The following is a 21,476-nucleotide window of genomic DNA, read 5'->3' on the forward strand; positions in this document are numbered from 1 at the left end:
TTATTTTACTACTTGTCATAAAATCCATGACAAAAATAACACTTTGAAAGAGGAGATGGATAATTCTATTGAAACTGTGGTCACTGAGAAACACATGAGTAAAATTTCATATCAACAAAATTGACCCCAGTATCAGTTACTTCTGCAGCAGACTTCTTTATAATGGCACAGTGAAGTGTAAGTTCCTCTGTTGCAAAGTCAGTAGGCTTCAGTAAGCCTGGGGATATATGTACTAGCATTGATTTTGATGTTGATGATGGTGGTGATGATGACTGGGAAGACATGCTAAATGATGACTCTTTTGTTATGGAAGTTTCTCAAGCCTCTTAACTTTAACTACTTATGAAATTTCTCAGCCAACTGTTCAGAAAGATACTTGCAGGCTTACAGCCAATAAAAATGAACATACTGGGGGAGGTTTGGCCATTGGCAAAAAGTCTTTCAAAAAATTTACCAAGGGGCAGGTAGGTGGCACAGTGGATAGAGCACTGGCCCTGGATTCAGGAGGACCTGAGTTCAAATCCAGCCTCAGTCACATAACATTTACTATCTGTGTGACCCTGAGCAAGTCATTTAACCCCATTGCCTAGCCCCCCAAAAAAAAAATTTTTACCAAGATCTTCCTTCAGAGACAGATAACAAAGATTTACCAAATCCTACAAAAACTCTTTATTTCCTCCTAAGCCAAATAATGAGCTTATGCAAATGGTATACACCAGGAGTGATATGAAATTTGAGAGAAATTTCAGTAAGCCAAGTTTCCCCAGTAAAATTACTAGTTATTCTGAGCTTTCATTTGCATCTAATGTTCAAAAAGCAAAGGAGATTACTTACCCTAAATATGGACCAAATAGGAAAATTTCTGCAAAGAAGTTTACTTTGTTCACAGGGCATACCAATCATCAGCTACAAACAAGAGAAGATGGAGAAAATCTACTTAATTGTCATCATTTAATTTTCCTGCTGAAACAAATCCTGATAACTTTATAAAAATATCTAATAAAACAATTTTTGTAACTTAAATCAAAATGTTGCACTAAAGCAATGTTCTATATTTGATAACTGGAATGATCCTAAGCTTACTACAGAAGTTATCAAAGCATGTCATGAGTTAGGGAAGTCTTAGGATGCAGATGCTGATGGCAAGGCATGTAACCACATAGAAAAGCAAGCTGATCTAGCAGCAAGACTTGAAAAAATACAGCCATGGGTTCGCAAATAAGCAAAAGGTCAATATAATTCCTATTTGGGTATGGAAACTAATTCATTTATATAAGGATACCAGTTAATGCAATGTAAACATTTGAACACAAACAGTATTTCTGCACCTGGAACCTCATTAAGACAAATTATACAAACCCAAAAGTTAACATGTAAAGGAGGGTACAAATTATGGAAACTGTATGTACTACAGGTATTAAAAATCAGAATGAAGAGTACAAGTACACAGATTTTCAGAGTGGGAAGTTTTTATTGAATATCTAGTTTAACCCTTCAGCAATATCAAGTAGTCATCCATTGAGGCAACTCTACTTTTTGACATTCTCCTTTTTGATACATCTAAGTGTTTTGTAATTTTCCCTTACATGAAGCCAGAATCTCCCTTTCTGCAATTTCTACACCTTGCTCCTAGTTCTTCCCTGGAACGGTAGATAGAACAGTCTAATCCCTTTTCTTCCTGACAACCTTTTAAATAAAGACAGCTGTCATGTCCTCTCTTTCTTCCCTTCTCCAGGATAAATATCCCTAGTTATTTCAACCAGTCCTCATATTTCATGATATTCAGACTTCTCCCTGTTATGTTTGTTCTCTGGATTCACTCCAGTTTGTCAGTGTTTTTGTTTAATCGTGGCACTCAGAACTGAACCTAGTATTCTAGAAGTGGTCTGAATCCGTTTTTAGCTATCACAAGTAGCTGGTCTGTGTGTTACAGTGAGGATTTCTGTTCAGGAACAAGTTGGGCTAGATGACCTCAAAAGTCCCCTTATCCCTCAAGACTCTGTGAGCATGATGGGTAGATTTAACAGTACTGCACTATGACATGCTAACAAGTAATTTCCTTCTTGGAATTGAATTCTGCTTTTTCTGATTTCAAGTCCAGCACTCTGCCTTCCTGAGGCAGATGAGGAAACAGTGTGTTTGGCTTGGTATCTTTGTAACTTGCTCAAAGTCAAGCACCTAGTAAGAGGCATAGGCAGGACTCTGGTCTTCTGATTGCTATCTACAAAGATTGGTTGAAAGAGCTGAGGATATCCTTTTTAGAAAAGGGAAGACTTAGAAGGAAGCAAACAACTCTTTTAGGTACTTGAAAGGTTCTCGTGCAAAAGAAGGAATTAGATATATCCTGCTTGGCCCCGGAGTACAGAGGCCACAGGTAGAAGTTAAAGAAACAGATTTCAACTCAGTATAAAGAAAAGCTTAGTTCAATCAGCTTCCTCAAAAGTGCTGAGTAGTTACTGTTATTAATATTCTTAATGGTAATGGAAGTCAAGTCAGCAAGCATTTATTAAGTACTTACTATATTCCAGGCACTGTGCTAAGTGCTGAGGACACAAAGAGGCAAAAAATCATGGTTCCTGTCTCAAGGAACTAATATTCTAATGGAGGAAGCAATATGCAAACAACTATGCATAGCTTATCCTGTTACTTAAGTTGAAGGTAATCTCAGAGTGAGAGAAATTATTATTTGTATTTAACTACAATGTATATTTAATTATAATATAATTATTATTTTTCTATTATATTAATAACCAGTTATTCAATTAGGATTGAGGTTTTTCCTTTCTATTTCCTCTTTCAGGGACCAGCCCCTGTAGGCCAGTCAGTCAGTCAGTCAGTCAGTCTCTTAAGGGCATTGCTAATAGAGGAGATTGTCTAAATCCTCCAGGTACATGCTCTGTGATCTTGGGCGAGACCCCACCGAACTTGGAGACCTTACGAACAGAATCTAATCTAGGTGAATTCTTGCCCTTAAGAAATGAGCCCCTGCCCTTGGAACCCTCCATTAGAATTTAGAGTACCCAACTCATGAAGGAGAAAATCCACCAGAGTAGTAGATGTAGTAGTAGTAGAGATGGATTCCTTGTCTAGATTGCTGTCGGCAGCTGAGTCTCATGATCAAGTCATGTTCTTAGCAGGAGGAACTGAAGACTTTTGGCCCACCTCCTCATTAACATGTCTACCCCCTCATTAATTGTATATCAGTCAGGGTTGATTTTCACCTCTTAGGGGCACCTTCTTTTCCAAAGGTGTTTAAGCATTCAGGGATCTCCATGGTTTTGTCTTTGGCTATTGAGAGAGATCACTGACCATCAATTTATTATTTGCTAGCCTAACTAATAAATTGATTATTAATTACCCAGAAACTTCATTTCTCAGGCTTTTCATTCACTGCAAGAGGAAAGGCCATAGCATTGGGAAGCACTGGAAAGACCTCTTGCAAAAAGTATAATTTGATCTTAGTCTTGAAGGAAGCCTGGAGGCATAAACAGGGAGGAAGAGCATCCCAGGCATTGTGGATAGCCAGTGAAAAGTCACAGTCAGGAGATGGAGTATTGTGTAGAAGAACAGCAAGAAGGGCCAGTGTTGCTGGATCACAGATTACATGGATAGGTATAAAATGTAAAAAGAATGGAAGGTTAGGAAAGGGCCAAGTCATGAAGAACTTTAGAAACCAGAGAATTGCATATTTGATCCTAAAGGCAATAGGGAGCTATTGGCATTTGTTGAATAGAGGAGTGACATGGTCACACCTGTAACCTTGGAAAGATCACTTTGGCAGCTGAATGGAAGGCAGAATGGAGTAAGGAGAGACTTGAGGCAGGGAACTCAGCCAGAAGACTATTGCAGTATTCCAGACATGCCTTGATGAGGGAGGGTCTATATCAGGGTGACATCTTGGTCAAAGGGGCTTGAAATCCAGAATACCTTGGCTCACATTTCAGGCACTTACTATCTCTGTGACCGTGGACAAGGGAATTAAACTCTCTTGGCCTCAGTTTCCTCATTGCTAAAATGAAGGGGAGCTGGACTCAATAACCTCAAGTTCCATCTAGCATTAAATCTATGATCTTATATCAACAAATTTACTAATTGCTTATTTATTATGTGCCAGGCTCTGTGCTAGGAGATGAGGAAAGAAGAAAAATAAAAAATAGTCCCAGCGCCAGGTTTTTCACCTACCTTTGGGACTGGTTCACCCAAAAGAGGCGTTTATATTTTATCCTAGAGGCGTTAAGAAGCCAATGGAGCTTTCTGAGCAGGGGAATAAAATTGTTGAGTCTGTGCTTTAGGAATATCACTTTGTCAATTGTATGGGGAATGAATTGGAGAGAAAAGAGACTTGCAACTGGGAGACCAATTAGGAGAGTACTGTAATAATCCACATGAGAAGTGATGAGGGCCTGAACTAGAGTGGTGACTATGTGAATAGAGAGAGGGGGTGAGGTGTGAAGGTAGAAAACAGCAAAATTTAGCAAGTTATCAGATATGCAGGGTAAGTGAGAGTGACGCGTTGAAGATGACATTGAACTTATAAACATAGGTGACTAGAAGGATGTTGGTTCTCTCAATAATATTAAGGATATTCAGAAAAGGAGTAGGTTTGGTAACAGAAGATAATCACTTCTCTTTTGGGCTGATTGAGTTTGAGAAAGCTTTGGCATTCCAGTTTGAAATGTTCAGTAGACAATTTGTGATACTGATTTTGAGATCAGGAAAGGAGACTAGAGGGCTAAGATAAAGAGCTCTGGGAGTCATCATACCCATAGATGATAATTGAACCTATGGCAGCTGATGAGGTCACCAAGGAAGAAAAGGAACCTCAAATTCATTTATGTTAAATCCTTCTGATGCCAGTTCTAGCAAGTAGGTTATATTGCAGAGGATGGACTTTTGATAATACCAGCATTAAAGACAGGAAATACATATCAAGATCTTTTTTTATCACCTCTCTAGATCATAGAATTTCAGCTTGATGGGTTAGATATATAGTCCAATTTCCAAATTCATTGTAAGCTTATTTTCCAATATCTTATACTTAAATATCTCTACAAGCCAAAAAATTCACTTCTTCATAAGGCAACCCATTACATTTCTGTACATTCCTAATTTTAAGACATTTTCCTCTATGTTCAGCATCCTTACATCTGACAGGTGAGCCTACTGGTAGCTGCAGTGCTTTGAACCAGACTGCATTCTGAAGCCTTTGTCATTTTTCAGAGCTCCTGGCTTAGGATTCCCTTACAATAGTTCTCTGACTATTGCAGACTTTCTTATTCAGCCAGTACTATTACAACTCCTTATCACTCATCACTGTCACCAGCTCTGCCTTAAAGACAGCAGTCATGGGCTCATTAAGTCTTCTCTTAGGATGTATTTCCTGGGTAAGCTGGAGTCTAACATTACCCCTACTCTCTTCTCTCCCCTCAGAGTCATAGCTGAGCAGGAGCCTTCTTTGCAATACAGTGCAACAGTAGGTGTTAATACTTCAGTCACCACACATCTCTCCTTCCTGCCCAAGGGAGAGCAACGCCAGACGCACTCTGTGGCCCGTACCTTCTGCCCTGAATTCTCCCACCACATGGAGTTCCCTTGCAATCTGGTGACACAACATAGCAGTGGTGAAGCCTGTTTTCTGGCAGAGCTGTTAGAGTTTGCTGAAATCAGTTTCTCTTTGTATCACCAAGACACAGGTGAGTCCAAATAATGTTATTACTTTATGTTCATGTAAGTTCACATACCTAATATGTGAATTCAGAGGACTTCAACTCAGGAATCCAAAGCCAACATCAATCAGTCAATTAGTCAAGTCACTCAGCAAGTATTTATTAAGGACTTACTAACAAGAAGAAAAAAGTTAAGGACCTGCATATAATTTTTGAAAAAAGTTAGATATTAGATGCAGTGGGTAGAGCTCCAGCCTTGGAGTCAGGAGGACCTGAGTTCAAATCTGGCCTCAGACATGTGACACTTACTAGCTATGTGACCCAGGGCAAGTCACTTAACCCTGATTGCCTCACCAAAAAGCAAAAAAAAAAAAAGTTATTAAATATTTAGATCTCTGGAAATTACAATTATTAGAAATAAAAAGGAATATAAATATTTCTCATCTTTGTGGCACCTTTACAAAAATTTGCCATGTGCTAGTACATAAAAACCTTATAAATAAATATAGAAATACTAAATATATTATCTACTCAACACAATACAAGGAAAATTATAACTAATAATAATAAAATATAACTAATAAAATTATAACTAATGAAAATGGCAACATACCAACAGTTTTTGTGATAAAGCCATAGCAATTCTTAGGGGAAAATGTATTTCTCTAAACACTTTCATCAATAAAAGAGAAAGAATTGATTGATGAATTTGTGCATAAAACAAAAACAATGAGAAAAGTAACATAAAAAACCCTATTAAACACAAAAATCGCAAAGGGACAAAAATTGAAAACAGAAAAATTAGTAGTTTTTAAAAATAAATTTATTTTTAACATTCTCTTTTTTTTAATTTATTTATTTTTAGTTTTCAACATTCACTTTTATAAGATTTTGAGTTCTAAATTTTTCCCCTTCCCCAAGACAGCATGCAATCTGACGTAGACTATATATGTACAATCAAATATATTTCCACATTAGTCATATTATAAAGAAGAATCAGAAGCAAAGGGAAATACCATGAGATGGGAAAAAAAAAAATAGTCTGCTTCCATCTGCATTCAGACTCCATAGTTCTTTCTCTAGATGTGGATAGCATTTTCCATCATGAGTCTTTTGGAATTGTCTTAGATCATTGTATTGCTGAGAAGAGCTAAATCTATCAAAGTTGGTCATCACACAGTGTTGCTACTACTGTGTATAATGTTCTCTTGGTTCTGCTCACTTTGTTCAGCATCCGTTCATGTAAATCTTACCAGGTTTTCTGAAATCCACCTGCATATCATTTCTTATAGCACAATAGTATTCTATTATATTCATATACCACAACTTGTTCAGCCATTCCCCAGGTGATAGACATCTCCTCAATTTCCAGTTCTTTGTCACCAAAAGAACTGTTTTAAATATTTTTGTACATATAGGTCCTTTTCCTTTTTCTTTGATCTCTTTGGGATACACACCTAATAGTGGTATTGCAGGGTTAAAGGGTATGCTGTTTAAAAAGCTTTTTGGGTGTAGTTCCAAATTGCTTTTCAGAATGATTGAATTAGTTCACAATTCCACAAACCAGTGCCTTAGTGTCCCAATTTTTCCACGTCCCCTCCAGCATTTGTCATTTTCTTTTTCTTCCGTGTCAATCTGGTAGGTGTGAGGTGGTAACTCAGAGTTGTTTTAATTTGCATTTCTCTAATCCATAATGATTTACAGCATCTTTTTTTTCATGTGACTAGTTAGCTTTGATTTCTTATTCTGAAAACTGCCTGTTCATATCCTTTGACCGTTTACCAATTGAGGAATGGCTTTTATTCTTATCAATTTGACTCAGTTCCCTACATATTTGAGAAATGATGCCATTATCAGAGAAACTTGCTGTAGAAAAAAATTTCCCACTTTTATGCTTTCCTTCTAATCTTGGCTACATTAATTTTGTTTGTGCAAAAACTTTTTAATTTCATGTAATCAAAATTTTCCATTTCATCTCCCATGATCATCTCTATCTCTTCTTTGGTCATAAATTCTTCCCTTACTCATTGAACTGACAAGTAAATTTTTCCATGTTCCCCTAAGGGATCTTAGTTTGGTATACAATATGAGATGTTGGTCTATACCTGTTTCTGCCAAACTGCTTTCCAGTTTTCCCAGCAATTTTTGTCAGATGCTGAGTTCTTGTCCCAAAAGCTTGGATCTTTGGATTTAAAGCTAGAAGTTGTTTTAAAAAATAAGTCAAATACAATTTTGATTACATTAAATTAGAAAGGTTTTGCACAAACAAAGCCACTGCAGCCAAGATTAGAAGGAAAGCAGCAAGCTGGGAAACAAATATTTTACAGCCAGTGTTTCTGGTAAAGGCCTCATTTCTCAAATATATAGAGAACTGAGTCATATTTATAAGAATACCAGTCACTCCCCAATTGATAAATAGTCAAAAGATAGGAACAGACAGTTTTTGGATGAAGAAATTAAAGCTATCTATATTCATATAAAAAATGCTGTAAATCACTATTGGTTAGAGAAATGCAAATTAAAACAACTCTGAGGTACCACCTCACACCTATAAGATTGGCTAATATGACAGAAAAATAAAATTATAGGTGTGGGAAAATTGGGACACTAATGCATTGTTGGTGTAGTTGTGAATTAATCCAGTCATTCTGGAGAGCAATTTGGAACTATGCCCAAAGGGCAACCAAACTGTGTATGCCCTTTGATCCAGCAGTATCACTACTAGGTCCAAAGAGATCATGAAAAAGGGAAGAGGGCCCACATGTACAAAAATATTTATAGCATCTCTTTTTGTGGTGGCAAAGAATTGGAAATTGAGGGGATGACCATCAATTGGGGAATGGCTGAACTAGTTGTGGTATATGAATGTAATGGAATAATATTGTTCCATAAGAAATGACGAGCAGGCGGATTTCAGAAAAACCTGGAAAGACTTAACTGAACTTTTGTTGAATGAAGTGAGCAGAACCAGGAGAACATTGTACACGGTAACAGCAACAACTTTTGATAGACTTGCTCTTCTCAGCAATACAATGATCCAAGACAGTTCCAAAAGACTCATAATGGAAAATGCTATCCATACCCAGAGAAAGAACTATGGAGTCTGAATGCAGATGAAAGCATACTATTTTCACTTTTTGTTTGTTTGTTCCTTTGTTCTCCATTCTCAAACTGGAATCTGGTTTACTGTAAGTAAAAGCTTTGGTCCAACAGTCTCTTGAGTTATTTTTCATTTTGTTAACCTTGATTTTTATAGGTAGTCGATTAGATCACATTCAGCCTTTAAGAGAGTATCTCCTTGGAGTAGTCAGAATTCCAATGAAAGATTTGCTCATGAAAAGGTCAGGTGAGTAACTTGATTGTTTGTCAGGTCTTTGGATTACTGAGCTAGTGAGTACTTTGAATAGCTGACTCACTTTGTGACCATGGACTATGCAGTTTCCCTTTCTGGGCTTCCATTTCCTCCTCTATCAAATTTGGGATTTGAACTAGACTTCAGGTTCTTTCCAGCTCTAAAATTCTATGTTCTAATGTTCAGCTCCCTTCTAACGCTAACATTCCATTGGCCCTATAAGTCTGGGTGCCCCCAGAGAGAAAAATATGCATCCCGTAATAGTAACTTACTTCTTTCACCTAAAGTCATTTTATGCCTGCATACCCATTACAAGTAATGGACCTGGCCTTAAGAAGTTCTCTCTTTAAATATCAGCCACTCACCCCCTGAATAGATTCCTTGGCTATGACATCTATCATTGTATGTGGGTATTTTCAAACAAATAGAACCTTCTATTTCATTTTCTTCAGTTGATGGTAGTAATACTTGATGTCATTATGATGCTTTGAACTATTTCACGGAGTGTAGTGGTATGTAAACAAGCACTTTAGCTGAGAATTGAGAAGCCAGGGTTCTAATCCAGGAACTGGTAGTTGTGTAACATTGGACATTTCAACTCAACAAACATTCAGGACCTGCTGTGTGCTAGGCACTTGCAAGTTCGTATCTTGAGGCCTTTAATTCACAGACTTAATGGAACTCTAGATCTGTAAGGGACTGTAGAAGTCATTTAGTTGTGACCCTACAAATGAGGAAATTGAGGCTCAGAGTATAGAGGTGACTTTCCCAAAGTCACGTAATTAGTAGCAGAGCTGAGAATAGAATGTAGGCTTGTAAATGCTCGTATAGTGTTCTTTTTAATATACCAGGCAGCTAAATCTATAAATTTGACTTCCTGAGTTCTGAAAGAGCCTTTCTAGCTCTGGCTTCCTTTGTTCCATAGTCTTAGTTCCTATTTCCATAGTTTTAGCTCTGACATTCTGTGCATTTGTTTATTTTCACATATTTAATCTGATAGAATAACCTTATGAGGTAAACAAAATAAAAATTAATGTATCCATCTTATAAATTGAGATAGATTCTCTAACTTACTCCCATGTTATGCAACCAGTTCTAGCCTAGCTAGGACTAGAACTTGGGTCTACTGAATCCCAGCCTTTTTTCTTCCTACTAGTTCCTGCTGTCTCTCTAAAAATATGTTTTCCAGTGACATTATCTGTCTGGTCTCTGTCCATGTCTCTTGTTAGTTCTTCAGGAAAATAGAAACAACATCCCTCCATAATTGTCTTCTCCCATAAGGGATTACAGGGTGGTATCCAGTCATCTTGCCTGAGGACCTGGCTCCAGCACAAAACACAGACATCATGCAAATGATTGTGGGTGGCCTGGAGCTTTCAGTGTCCTTTGCCCATTCTGGAGACAGAGAACGGGTCTTGGAAGCTGCTAAGCTTCTGGGCTGGAGTTTTGAGGAAGGCCCTGCTGACCTCCTCACAGATGTTGAGGAGTGGCCAGCTACCATCACCGTCTCTACCCCAAGGGCATGGCTGCCGACTCGTTGTATGTTACTGGCTGGCCAGACACATATCCACAAGGCCACCCACTGCTACCTTCGCTATAAGTTATATGACCAAGCAGGCTTCTGGACCCCACTCAGAAAACCAAAGTTAACCACGGATGAAAAACAAGTCACAATGACATTCACAACGACAAAAAAAGTAGATGTTAACATGGGACCATCACTGCTTTGGTACTTCAGGGAAGAAAAACTGGAAATCCAGGTGTGGCGGTCATATGGGAATGACAGTGTGGAGAGGCCCCACCTGACAGACACCTTGATTGGTTCAGCCTATGTGGATCTTTCCAGGCTCAGTGTGAGGACAACAAAGACGCTGACTGTTAGCGGTGAGTAGTCATTTTGATGATATAAGGGAGCAGCATAGTGTAATAAACTGGATATGGAATCAGAAGACCCTGGGTTCAAGTCCCAGCCTTGCTATTTATTAAATGGATGACTGTAGGCAATTCCTTCCCTCACTATGAACCACAGTTTTCTCCTTTTTGAAATAGCAGGGTGGAATAGATGGTCTCTATAGTTCCTTACAGCTCTCACACTGTGGATTCTCTTTCAGTGGTAATAATACAGTGACATGTCTATTAATAAAAAGACAATTTCTTTAACACACTTTTTTGTCAGTAAATTGTTTTATCAGAGATAGGAATAAAACCAGTATAAGGATATGTTCTAGGAAGCAGCTATCTTCTCATCTCCACCTTGTTAAAGTATTCATTTTCCTCCTTCCCTCCCTTCAATGGAAGGTGAATAACAGCTCTCTGGGCTTCTTATCTACATGAATGGCACTTTCCCTACCCTGGGACAATTTCCTACCCAGGGATAAGACTAGACAAAGCTATGCCTATTCAAATCCCAAATAATCAGGTCAAGGAAGTCCCTAGAATGTGTGGTCCAACCCCAAGAAGCCAGTAGGAAGAAATTAAATCAGAGTTGATTCTACCCATTACCTTTTCATAGACCTCTTTATTTATACAATTATACTTCTGTTTTATCTTTGTTCACCATCATTCAAGATCAGCTCATACTCATACAGGTCTCTAAAGTCTTTCAAAGTTTATAAAACATTTTCCTTGAAAAAATCTTGTTAGGTTAAAAATAATGACAACTTGGATTTCTTTAGGACTTACTTGACTAGACTTGTCCTCTCCCGTTTCTTTTACTCCTAACCCAGCCAAAAAGCAACTCTGCATTCTTCTTCCTGTGAAGTCTCAGACTATTCCTGTATCTCTCCACCAGCCTCAGGATCAGGGCTTCTACAGTCATAATTTCAACATATCCACATGCCTACATCCATTTACATATCCACCCTCTAAGGTAGAGGAATAGATAGTACATGCGGCAGCATGATTAGGGTCTGTGTAGTCAGGGTTCAGGCAAGTCATTTAACCTTACTATGCATTAGTTTCCTCACCTGTAAAATGTCTGGGTAAGGGGAGAGGGAAGGGTTTAACTCGGTGATCTCTAATGTTCCAATTCGTTATCCTTTGAGCTATACATTTTACATAAAGCAATGGCCACATTTGCTAGGTAGCTCAGTGGATAGAGTACTGGACCTGGAGTCAGGAAGACCTGAGTCCAGCCTCAGATACTTGCTAGCTGGGTGACCCTAGGCAAGTCACTTAACCTCTTTCTGACTCAGATACTTCAGCTGTAAAATGGGAATTTTACAGGGTGGTTGTAAGGATCAAATGACATAATATTTGTAAAGTGCCTAGCACAGTGTCCAGCACAAATATTAGCTATTATTATTGTATGTAGCTTCCTACAAGGTAACAAAAAAGTTATTTATTCATAGCCTTTGCCTGGCACAGTACTCCTAACTAGTCCCATCCCCAGTGATGAGGAGTCTGTAACTCTGACCCCCTCCATGACAAGGTCAATTTTGTTCCCAAAGAAATTGTTATTTGGCTATTTCAATGAATGTGTGTAGGGGTTTTGTTTTTTGTTGTTTTTTTTTTATTTTTCCAAGTGAGTGTATCTGTATTACCTCATACAATAATAGTGTGATTGAGAACTTGCCCATGATGAATTCCCTGGGGTTAATAATATTTAAACTGTCTTCCTCATCAGGCCATTGTGAAGATAGTGCTTTGTAAACTATAAAGTACTGTAGAAATATAAACTTTTTTTCAACATTATGAATACTGTTAATACTACTACTTCTGGGAGGGGTGATAAACGGGAGGGCAAATTCGAGGAAAGAGTAATCAGAATGCATGCCGTCATGGGGTGGGGGGATGGGAGAGATGGGGAGAAAATTTGAAACTCAAAATTTTGTGGAAGTGAATGTTGAAAACTGTAAATAAATATATATATGTATATATATATATATTTTAAGGATGCTGCTACTTCTGAACCTATGCAATTATTTCAATGGTAGATTTGAATTGGGGAACATCCAGTTGGGTACAGCCCAATGTAATGAAAAGATGTACTGAAATTCTGGCAGCTAGAAGCCCTGGCCCTGGAAGTTGTAGAGATTATTAATAATGTCATTAATAACAAAAGTAATAAAACAAAATATCCAAATCCCCTTTGGAGGAAAATGTGCTATATTGTATTTAAGGCATTTAGAAAGTCCAAGTCTTTTCTGAGAAATTTTCCTTGAAATTCTGAAGAAGTGATATTTGGTGTGACCAAAAGGTCTAATTTACAGATCTTATCCTATCCTAGACTACTGACCTTGAGTATCACATCTCCAACTGCCTTTTAGACATTTCAAATTGGATGTCCAGGAGATATCTTAAACTCACTATGTCCAAAACAGAATTCATCTTTCCTCCTAAAGCCTCTTCCCCCTTCTACGTTCCCTATTATTGTAAAAACCAACACCATCCTCTCAGTCTCACAACCTAGGAGTCATCCTTCATTCCTCACTATCTCTCACCCACCATAACCAATCTGTTGCCAAGATCTGTCGATTTATCTTTGCAACATCTCTCGAATACACCCTCTTCTCCCCTCTCAGACTGCTAGCTCTCTGGTCTGCTGGTGAGTGTGCCCACCTCAAGTCTCTCTCCACTCCAGTCCATCCTCCATTCAGCCAGTAAAATGATTTTACTAAAGCGCAGATCTGATCATGTCAATAAACCCAAGTAGCTTCTAGGATCTTCTAGGATCAAATACAAAATCATCCATTTGACATTCAAAGCCTTTCATAACCTAGTCCCTCCAACCTTTCCAGTCTTCTTATACCTTACTCACTACCATAAACTTTTCAATCCAGTGACATTGATGTTCTGGCTTTCCATGAAGAAGACACTCCACCTCTCAGGATTTTCTCTGGCCATCCCCCATGCCTGGAATGTCCTCCCTCCTCTGCTATAACTAGTAACCTCCCTAGCTTCCTTTAAGTCCTCACTAAAATCCCACTTTCTGCAAGAAGCCCTTTCCAACCCTTCTTAATTTTCATGCCTTCTCTCTGTTAACTATTTCCTGTTTATCCTGTAGATAGCTTGCTTGGTATATATTTATTTGCATGTTGTCTCTCCCATTAGATTGCAAACTCCTTAAGTATAGGGACTGTCTTTTGACTCTTCTTACATACCCAATGTTTAGCACAGTGCCTGGCATATAGTAGATGCTTAATGAATATTTATTGAGGAAGTAATAAGCCAATTCAACATTAAGTTTGAATGTGTCCAGCACTGTGCTAGGTATTAGGAATTCTAAGATAAAAATGAAATAGTCCTTACCCTCAAGGAGCTTACATTCTACTTAGGGAAAACAACTTCTATGCAGATGAGTGTATACAAAGTAATTTGGGGCATGATGGGGTGACCTAACAACTGGGAGAATCAGGAAATGCCTCTTAGAAGAGATTATATTCAAGCTGCTTCATGAAGGAAACAGGGGTACTTCTCAGACATGGGGCAAGGCCTAAACAAAGGTACAGAGAAGGGAGGTAGGTAATAGCAACAACTCCCACTTGGTCGTTGAATTTAGTTAAATTAAACTGAATTTCTATAACATTTTTAAGGTTTACAGGGTGTTTTCTTTACAACTCACAGCACTATGAGCTAGGTAAGAGAAATATTATCATTCCCATTTTACAGATGACAAAACAGAGTCAGAATGGGCATTCAACTAGTAAGCTTCGTACCTAGTATTTGAACCAGGGTCTCCAGATTCCCAAGTCCATTTAGCTTTTTGCTTCTATTTGATGTGCCTCTCAGAGTTAAAGTTTACATGAGATATAGTCCTTACCTTCATGGAGCTTATATTCTCATATGGGATAAGACACATGTAGGGATGATGATAAAATGTGGTGAGTTAATGGGCCACTTGAGGCTGGGGAGAATCATAACTGATGGCGTTCCTGAAGAAGGCAGCATTGGAGTTAGGGTTTTTGTCTTTGTCTATGTTTTTGTTTTTGTAAGGATAGAAATTCAATAGAAAACACTAAACTTTGTAGCTACTTGTACAAAACAATGGAAAATTGAGGTAGAGTGCTTCCTCTGTGCAGAAAAGGTATAAATTTAATCTTTGTGCTCCTCTAAAAATCTGACAAGACTTCCTTTGCACCTAACTGGGATCATTTTCTTTCCTTCTCTTGTAGGTGTCTATCCTGTGTTTGGGCGAGGTGCCTCAGACTTGTCAGGGGCAGCAGTTCGAGTTCATGTTGTTGTCACTGCAGAAAAGTCTGCTTCTTTTCCCCCTGAGCCAGCTCACCAGCCTAACCTCACTGAAGACAGCAGCAACAGTGACTCAGAAAGGATTCCCTGCCAAGAGGACCCTGAAGAGCCTGAAAACCAGAGTGACCCCAAGAAACCTTCTTGTTCCCAGGGCCCACAGACAAAGACTCCCCCTACAGAAGCGTGCACAGTGGATCTGGAAGGCACATTTGCTGTCAGTGTCTTAGTGGAAAGAGCAATGCACTTAAGTTTAAAAGGTATTCATAGTTTTCTTAACTCAGTCCATTCAGACTTCCTGATGCCTAGAATCTTAGGGATTTATCTAATCTGACACATACCTGGGCAGTCCCCTCTCAAACTTCCTGATAAATGGTCCTGCTGATAAAATTCCCTCTTAAGAAATTCCATTCTACCTGTGGACAGATCTGATAGGAAGCTTTTCTCTTAAGTTGAATAGTGAATATAGCTCACATTTGTGTGCCTTTTTAAGGTTTACAGAGTACTTTTGTCTCAACAGCCTTGTGAAGTAGGTGGATGCTCGTTTCATAGATGAGAATATGGAGATTGTCAGAGCTCCAGTGACTCATTTTCTCAAGTTCATTTACAAAGATGGTAAATGTCAATCTGAGACTTAATCTTTTGACTCCAAGTCCGAAGTTCTTTACCCTGGACACAACAGATATGCTTTACTCTTTTCTGCCCTCTTGAATAGAACACTTGCTTCCTCCATATGATAACCGTTCACATACTTGAAGAGAGCTGTCATGTCCCCAAATATCCTTTTCTTTAGGTTTAGAACTCCAAGTTCTTTCAAATAATCCTTATATGATTTGTCTTCTGTCTCTCTTAGAGACAGCTAAGTGGTGCAGTGGATAGAATGCTGGGCCTACAGGAAGACCTGAGTTCAAATCTAGCCTCAAGTACCAGCCGTGTGACCTTGGGCAAATCACTGAACCTCTGCCTCATTTTCCTCAACTGTAAAATGAAGATAACAATAACACCTACCTCACAAGATTATTATGAGGTTCAAATGAGATAATAGTTGTAAAGCACTTAGCACAGTGCCTGGCACATTGTAGGCACTTAATAAATGCTTCTTCCCTTCCCTCTCCCTTCTCACCATCCTAGTTGCCCTTCTTTGAATGCCTTCCTTCGTATTAATTTCCTCCTTGAGCACAGTATTCCAAATGGAATCTGAATGGGGCAGTCAGCAGCAAAACTTACTACCTCCCTTGTTCTGGAAATTGCTAATGTTAATGCAACTTCAGGTTATGCTAGGTTTTTTTGGCTCCTGTGTCTCACTTTAATTTGTCCTCAGGAATCATTTCAGTCATTGCTCAGTCTTTAAGGACAGTTAACTCTAGAATTTCCATACGGTTAAAACTTAGTATTGTTGCAAAGTCAAAAGATGCTCATAGTATCTATAGCCTCTCACCATTATTTTAAACACACATTATCAGCCAGTTAGATGAGACTGTGCAAGTAAACTATCTGTCATATAAAGAAACATCTCCACACATCTGTGACTAATCATCAACAAGATCTTAACACCAAAGGCAACATAGAGATTCAAATGTTTACAAAAAGATTAGCTCCAGATCTAGTCCTCAGAGGTATTTTCATCCTAACAGAGACGTAAAGCAGTCAAGCATGAATCAATGTGATTATGTACGTAGGCTGATAGTGAATCAAAATACATAGGGAAGGGGACCTGGAATTTCATGGGTAGGGAGCTCCTCTACCAATGCAGGTCAGTGCCTTCTCTCCAGTATTCAGTGTCTTACCCAGAGTCACAGAGCCAGTTTGGTTCAGAGGCAGAATTTGAACCCAAGTCATTATGGCTCTGAGGTCATCTCTCTGAGCTCCACTCATATTCCTCATCAAAATATATGTTGGTGTACATATTGTCATCATCAACACATTTATAGAGTATTAGATTTAGAAGAGACCTTTGACATAATCTAATCCAGCCTCCTAGGTCAGAAATCCCATTCTGTATCCTTGACAGATCGTTTTCCAATCTCTATTTGAACACTTCCAGTGATAGGGAACTCCTGTCCACAAAGGTAATCCATTCCAGTGTTGAACAGCTTTAATTGTTGGAAATTCTTCCTTATATGTTTGAAATAAACACATCTACTTCCTCTTCCTTCTGACAACTTTTAAGATATTTAAAAATCTGCCTCCAAGACTATAATCCTCATTTAAACTATGATATTCTTTTTGGGGGGGGGGGGGGGGGCTAGGCAATGGGATTAAGTAACTTGCCCAGGGTCATACAGCTAGTAAGTGTTATGTATCTGAGGCCAGATTTGAACTCAGGTCCTCCTGAATACAGGATCGGTGCTCTATCCACTCCGTCTCCTAGCTACCCCTATGACATTCAATTTTTAAAATATATTTAAGCAACCATTATATGCAATTGGCTGTTCTGCTGCTGAGAGATAGAAGGATAGGATCCCCATGGAGTGTGACAGATACACAGATAAAGATAATAATTAGAATAGAGTAAGTACATAAAAAGGGCACAAAGGTGCTGTGAGATTAGATGATAAAGAGAGCATTGCCAACTGGAGTCATCAGTACTTGAAAACAGAGTCTTGAAGGACAGGTAGAGGATGCCCTAGGAAGAGGTGGGAGAAAGGACATTCTGGTCATAGGGAAGAGCCCAGGCAAAGCTTGAGGATTGGAAAACACAGGATTAGTATGAAGATTGTGTACAAGATTAGTTTAGCTAGAGTGTAGATTAAATATAGGGAATCATAGGAGGAGATAATGCTGGGAATACAAAGTAAAAATCAAATTGCACTGGCATGCAGATGGCAAGCAAAGGACATAACAATGGAAAGTCATTTAGCAAAGAAGTGATGTGATTAGATGTATTCATCAAGAAGATGACTTTCTCAGCATTCTACAAGGATCATATGATGCCTGTAAAGTGTTCTGAAACTATAAGGCAATTGGGAAACGTGAACTATTATTGATATTATCCTACTCTAAAATTCTCCAGTGCCTTGTGCTAGGTTCTTGAGGCTCTGCCAGAGGAACACAGACAACTCTGGCAGGTGCCGCCAACCTAGAAATGCTTAAAGTATGGGCCTGATATTACACAATGGTTGATTTGAGAGTCAGACTAAGTAATTGCAGATTCATAGTACTAAAGAGTTGACCACCCTTAGATAAATGTTCTACCTAACAACTTATCTGCTAGGATTTTGGTAGGGGGCAGGAAGTGAGATCTGCATTAATGGAGATAAGACCTACACAGTAAAACCGCTTAACTTTTGAATTAGTGTTATATTGATCAGTGCACTAGGAAATTTACTCTGAAAAATAAACTTTCTATAAAGTAAAGTGAGGCATATAAAGCACCTACTAATTTCTCTATTTTAAAGAGGGAAGTTTGGATCTTCATATACTAGGTTTGTTTAAAATAATACAAGCCCATATTTTGATCCAATATACGTAGAGTTTTTCCCTCTTTTATGTTGCAATTGAAATCTCAGCATAATCACCATAATGAAACAATGTTGTGTTTTGCAATAAACTTCTTTCCTTATGCAAAATATGACTGTTTCAAGGTCCAGAACATATTGGGACTGTAAGCTTAGGAAGAAGCACTGTCAGTTTGTAGTAGAGGGATGGACCAGTACAGATCACATTCTATTCACACCTTAGCCTATGTGATTGTTCATGCCTTTCCATAAATCCTCTATAGAGGATTTCTACCATGTGCTAGATGCCCTCCCATGATTCTTTTAATGTTTCATGGATACTAGTACTGCATAGACTATCCGTATGTTATGCCTCATGCCCAGTCTTTTTTTCCAGTCATCCCATTCTTGGTAATGTACTTTTGCTACCTCTCACCACAGTTCATTGTGAAGAACATGTTAAAGTCTAATTATACCTATTTTGCATCATTCCATTGCCCTTTGGGTCACCTACAATGTTTTTCTTTTGAAATTATGAAGTTCTGTGAATCACAGGCAAATAGCATCAGCAGGAGGAGAATAAGATCATCATCAGCATCATTGCTATGGCTAATAATAATAATAACAATTTGCTTTGGACCACAGAAATTTGTTTATTCGGGCATGGATAAGCTGTGATCTATATTGCTAGAGATTTCACATAGGATCATTGACGTATTAGTATTATTTTCATGTTTCCTGGGCTATTGCCAAGTGCTTTTCAGATCATGACCTTGCTCAGTGATATAAACATTGCAGGCAGTGCCTTGTTTTATTGTTACCAGCCAGGGGGAGAGCGCCACGGTTCATAGAGATGACCACCTGTGGCTTCTTTATCATCTACTCTTAGGATTACTCCTGTTTTTGGTAGTAGGGTGTGGGAGGTGGTTTTTCTTTAGATTCAGCTCAGAGCTAGGTTTAAAAATCAAAACAAAAAACAAGTTTCCCTCCCAAGCTATAATAGATGTTTGGCTTCAAGGCCTTCAGCAAAGATTACCAATCCCAGAGATTTTGTGTGTGAGAGAGAGTATTCTTAGCAAAGTCAAGTTCCAGGTGGGCCTCTAAAAGAAGTAAGGCAACACTAATAAAACAGCATTAATATACCTATATGTAAAGCCAGCAGAAAACTATATAAGAATTCCCTCACCTGTGAAAAGTTATATTTGCCCGTGTTTATTCATTCATTTAGCAAACATTTATAAAGCACACACTGTGTGCAGAGAACTGTGATAGGTACTGGAGGAAATGCAAGTTTAGTTGAGACAAAGACCCTACCTTCAAGGAAACCACATACCATTTTGTCTTTATATGTCCTGCACCTAGCACAGCTCCTTACACATAGAAGGTTTTTGTTAAATGTAATAAAATTATATAGTCTGTAGTTTAGTAAGAAGATAGCTATAGTACATAATAAAGTGTATCAGAGAGGTGTGAAACAATTCTGAATAAAGTCTGAGGGAGATCGGAACCTAACTAGAAAATAAAAGAGGTTTTCCTGAAGGGCGTGGCATTTGGGTTAAACTTTAAAGGTTAGATAGCAATGCAGTTATCAAACAGTTATTAACTACCTACTATGTGCCAAGCACTGGAGATACAAAGAAATAACTGAAATAGTCTGTGTCCTCAAGAACGTTGGAAAGACAACATGTATACATACATAGGCAAATAGAAAGCAGACACGTAACCTTAGTAAGAAAGGTAATAGCAGCTAGGCCGTCTAAGAAAGGCTTCATGGCGAAGATGGCATTTCAGTTAAGTCTTAAATGAGACACTGATTCTAAGAAGCAGACAGAGGTGAGGACCACCATTTCAGGTATGAGGAACAGCCAGTGCAGGAGGGAGACGAGGGATGGAGTATCATATGTAAGAAATAGCTTGTGGGCTAGTACAGCTGGATTGTATAGTGAAGTAATGTGAATGTAAAGTAATATGAAGGTGAGTAATATGTAAGAAATCTGGAAAGGACATGTTATGAAAAGCTTTAAATAACAAACTGAAAAGAATATATTTGATTCTAGAAGTAATAGGGAGCCATGGGAGTTTACTCAGTAACCAGGGAGGAAGTGGTGATGTGCTCATACATGTACTTTAGGAAAGTCACCTTGGCAGCTATGTGGAAGATATTGGACAGGGAAGAGATTAGAGACCAATTAGGAAGCTACTGCAGTGATTTTGTTGGTATAGGGAATTCACAGTGAGGAAACTCCGTCTACCAATGCAGATTGGTAACTCTTCAATTTCTAGTCTCAGAGAATTGCCTGAAGCACTGAGAGATTTAAATGACTTGCCCAAGGTCACACTGAAAGTATGTTTCAGAAGAAGGACTTATACCTAGGTTATTCTGACTCCATAGCCAGCTCTCTATCCACTATACAGTGGTTCTCAAAGTGTGATTCTTGGACCCCTGAGGGTACCCAAGACCCTTTCAGGGTCCTCAGATCAGAACTTTGAATAATAATACTTAGGTGTTATTTGCCTATTAGAATACTCCTCTTTTCCAACTACATATATGTATGAGGCCTGATTTTCTTTATACACGTCAATTATAACAAAGTATCCCAACAAATTGAATGCAAAAGCAGATATTAGAATTTTGGTGTCTTCTAGTAATCCAGACATTAAAGATATTTGCAAAAATATGTAAAATGATGCCATTCTTCTCACTGATTTTTTAAATAGTTATTTTTTCATAAAATATGTTATATATTTAATTAATATTTTTAACGTGTTGGTTCTAATTTCTAATATGATGAATAATGATAAAATACAAACAAAAGCTCTTTAGATGGGTCCTCA

General features: G+C 38.3%; 1 protein-coding gene across 7 annotated transcripts in view; it reads left to right on the forward strand.

Moving 5' to 3' along the window:
• C2CD3 (C2 calcium dependent domain containing 3) overlaps positions 1-21,476 on the forward strand; it is a 150,372-nt gene that overhangs the window by 88,165 nt on the left and 40,731 nt on the right. For 6 of the 7 annotated variants that reach the window (XR_003567867.1, XM_027848178.1, XM_027848179.1 and 3 more), the window contains 4 exons: positions 5,431-5,693; positions 8,923-9,012; positions 10,300-10,902; positions 15,132-15,464. Coding sequence is in view for 6 of the 7 variants with exons in the window: in XM_027848178.1 (XP_027703979.1) it covers positions 5,431-5,693; positions 8,923-9,012; positions 10,300-10,902; positions 15,132-15,464 (1,289 nt within the window). In the remaining variant the exon portion in view is untranslated. The remainder of the gene's footprint in view (positions 1-5,430; positions 5,694-8,922; positions 9,013-10,299; positions 10,903-15,131; positions 15,465-21,476) is intronic. The other variant, XM_027848182.1, reaches the window with a different exon arrangement.

Source organism: Vombatus ursinus, unplaced genomic scaffold (genome assembly GCF_900497805.2).
Source record: "Vombatus ursinus unplaced genomic scaffold, bare-nosed wombat genome assembly UNPS02005659.1, whole genome shotgun sequence".
Classification (NCBI taxonomy): domain Eukaryota; kingdom Metazoa; phylum Chordata; class Mammalia; order Diprotodontia; family Vombatidae; genus Vombatus; species Vombatus ursinus.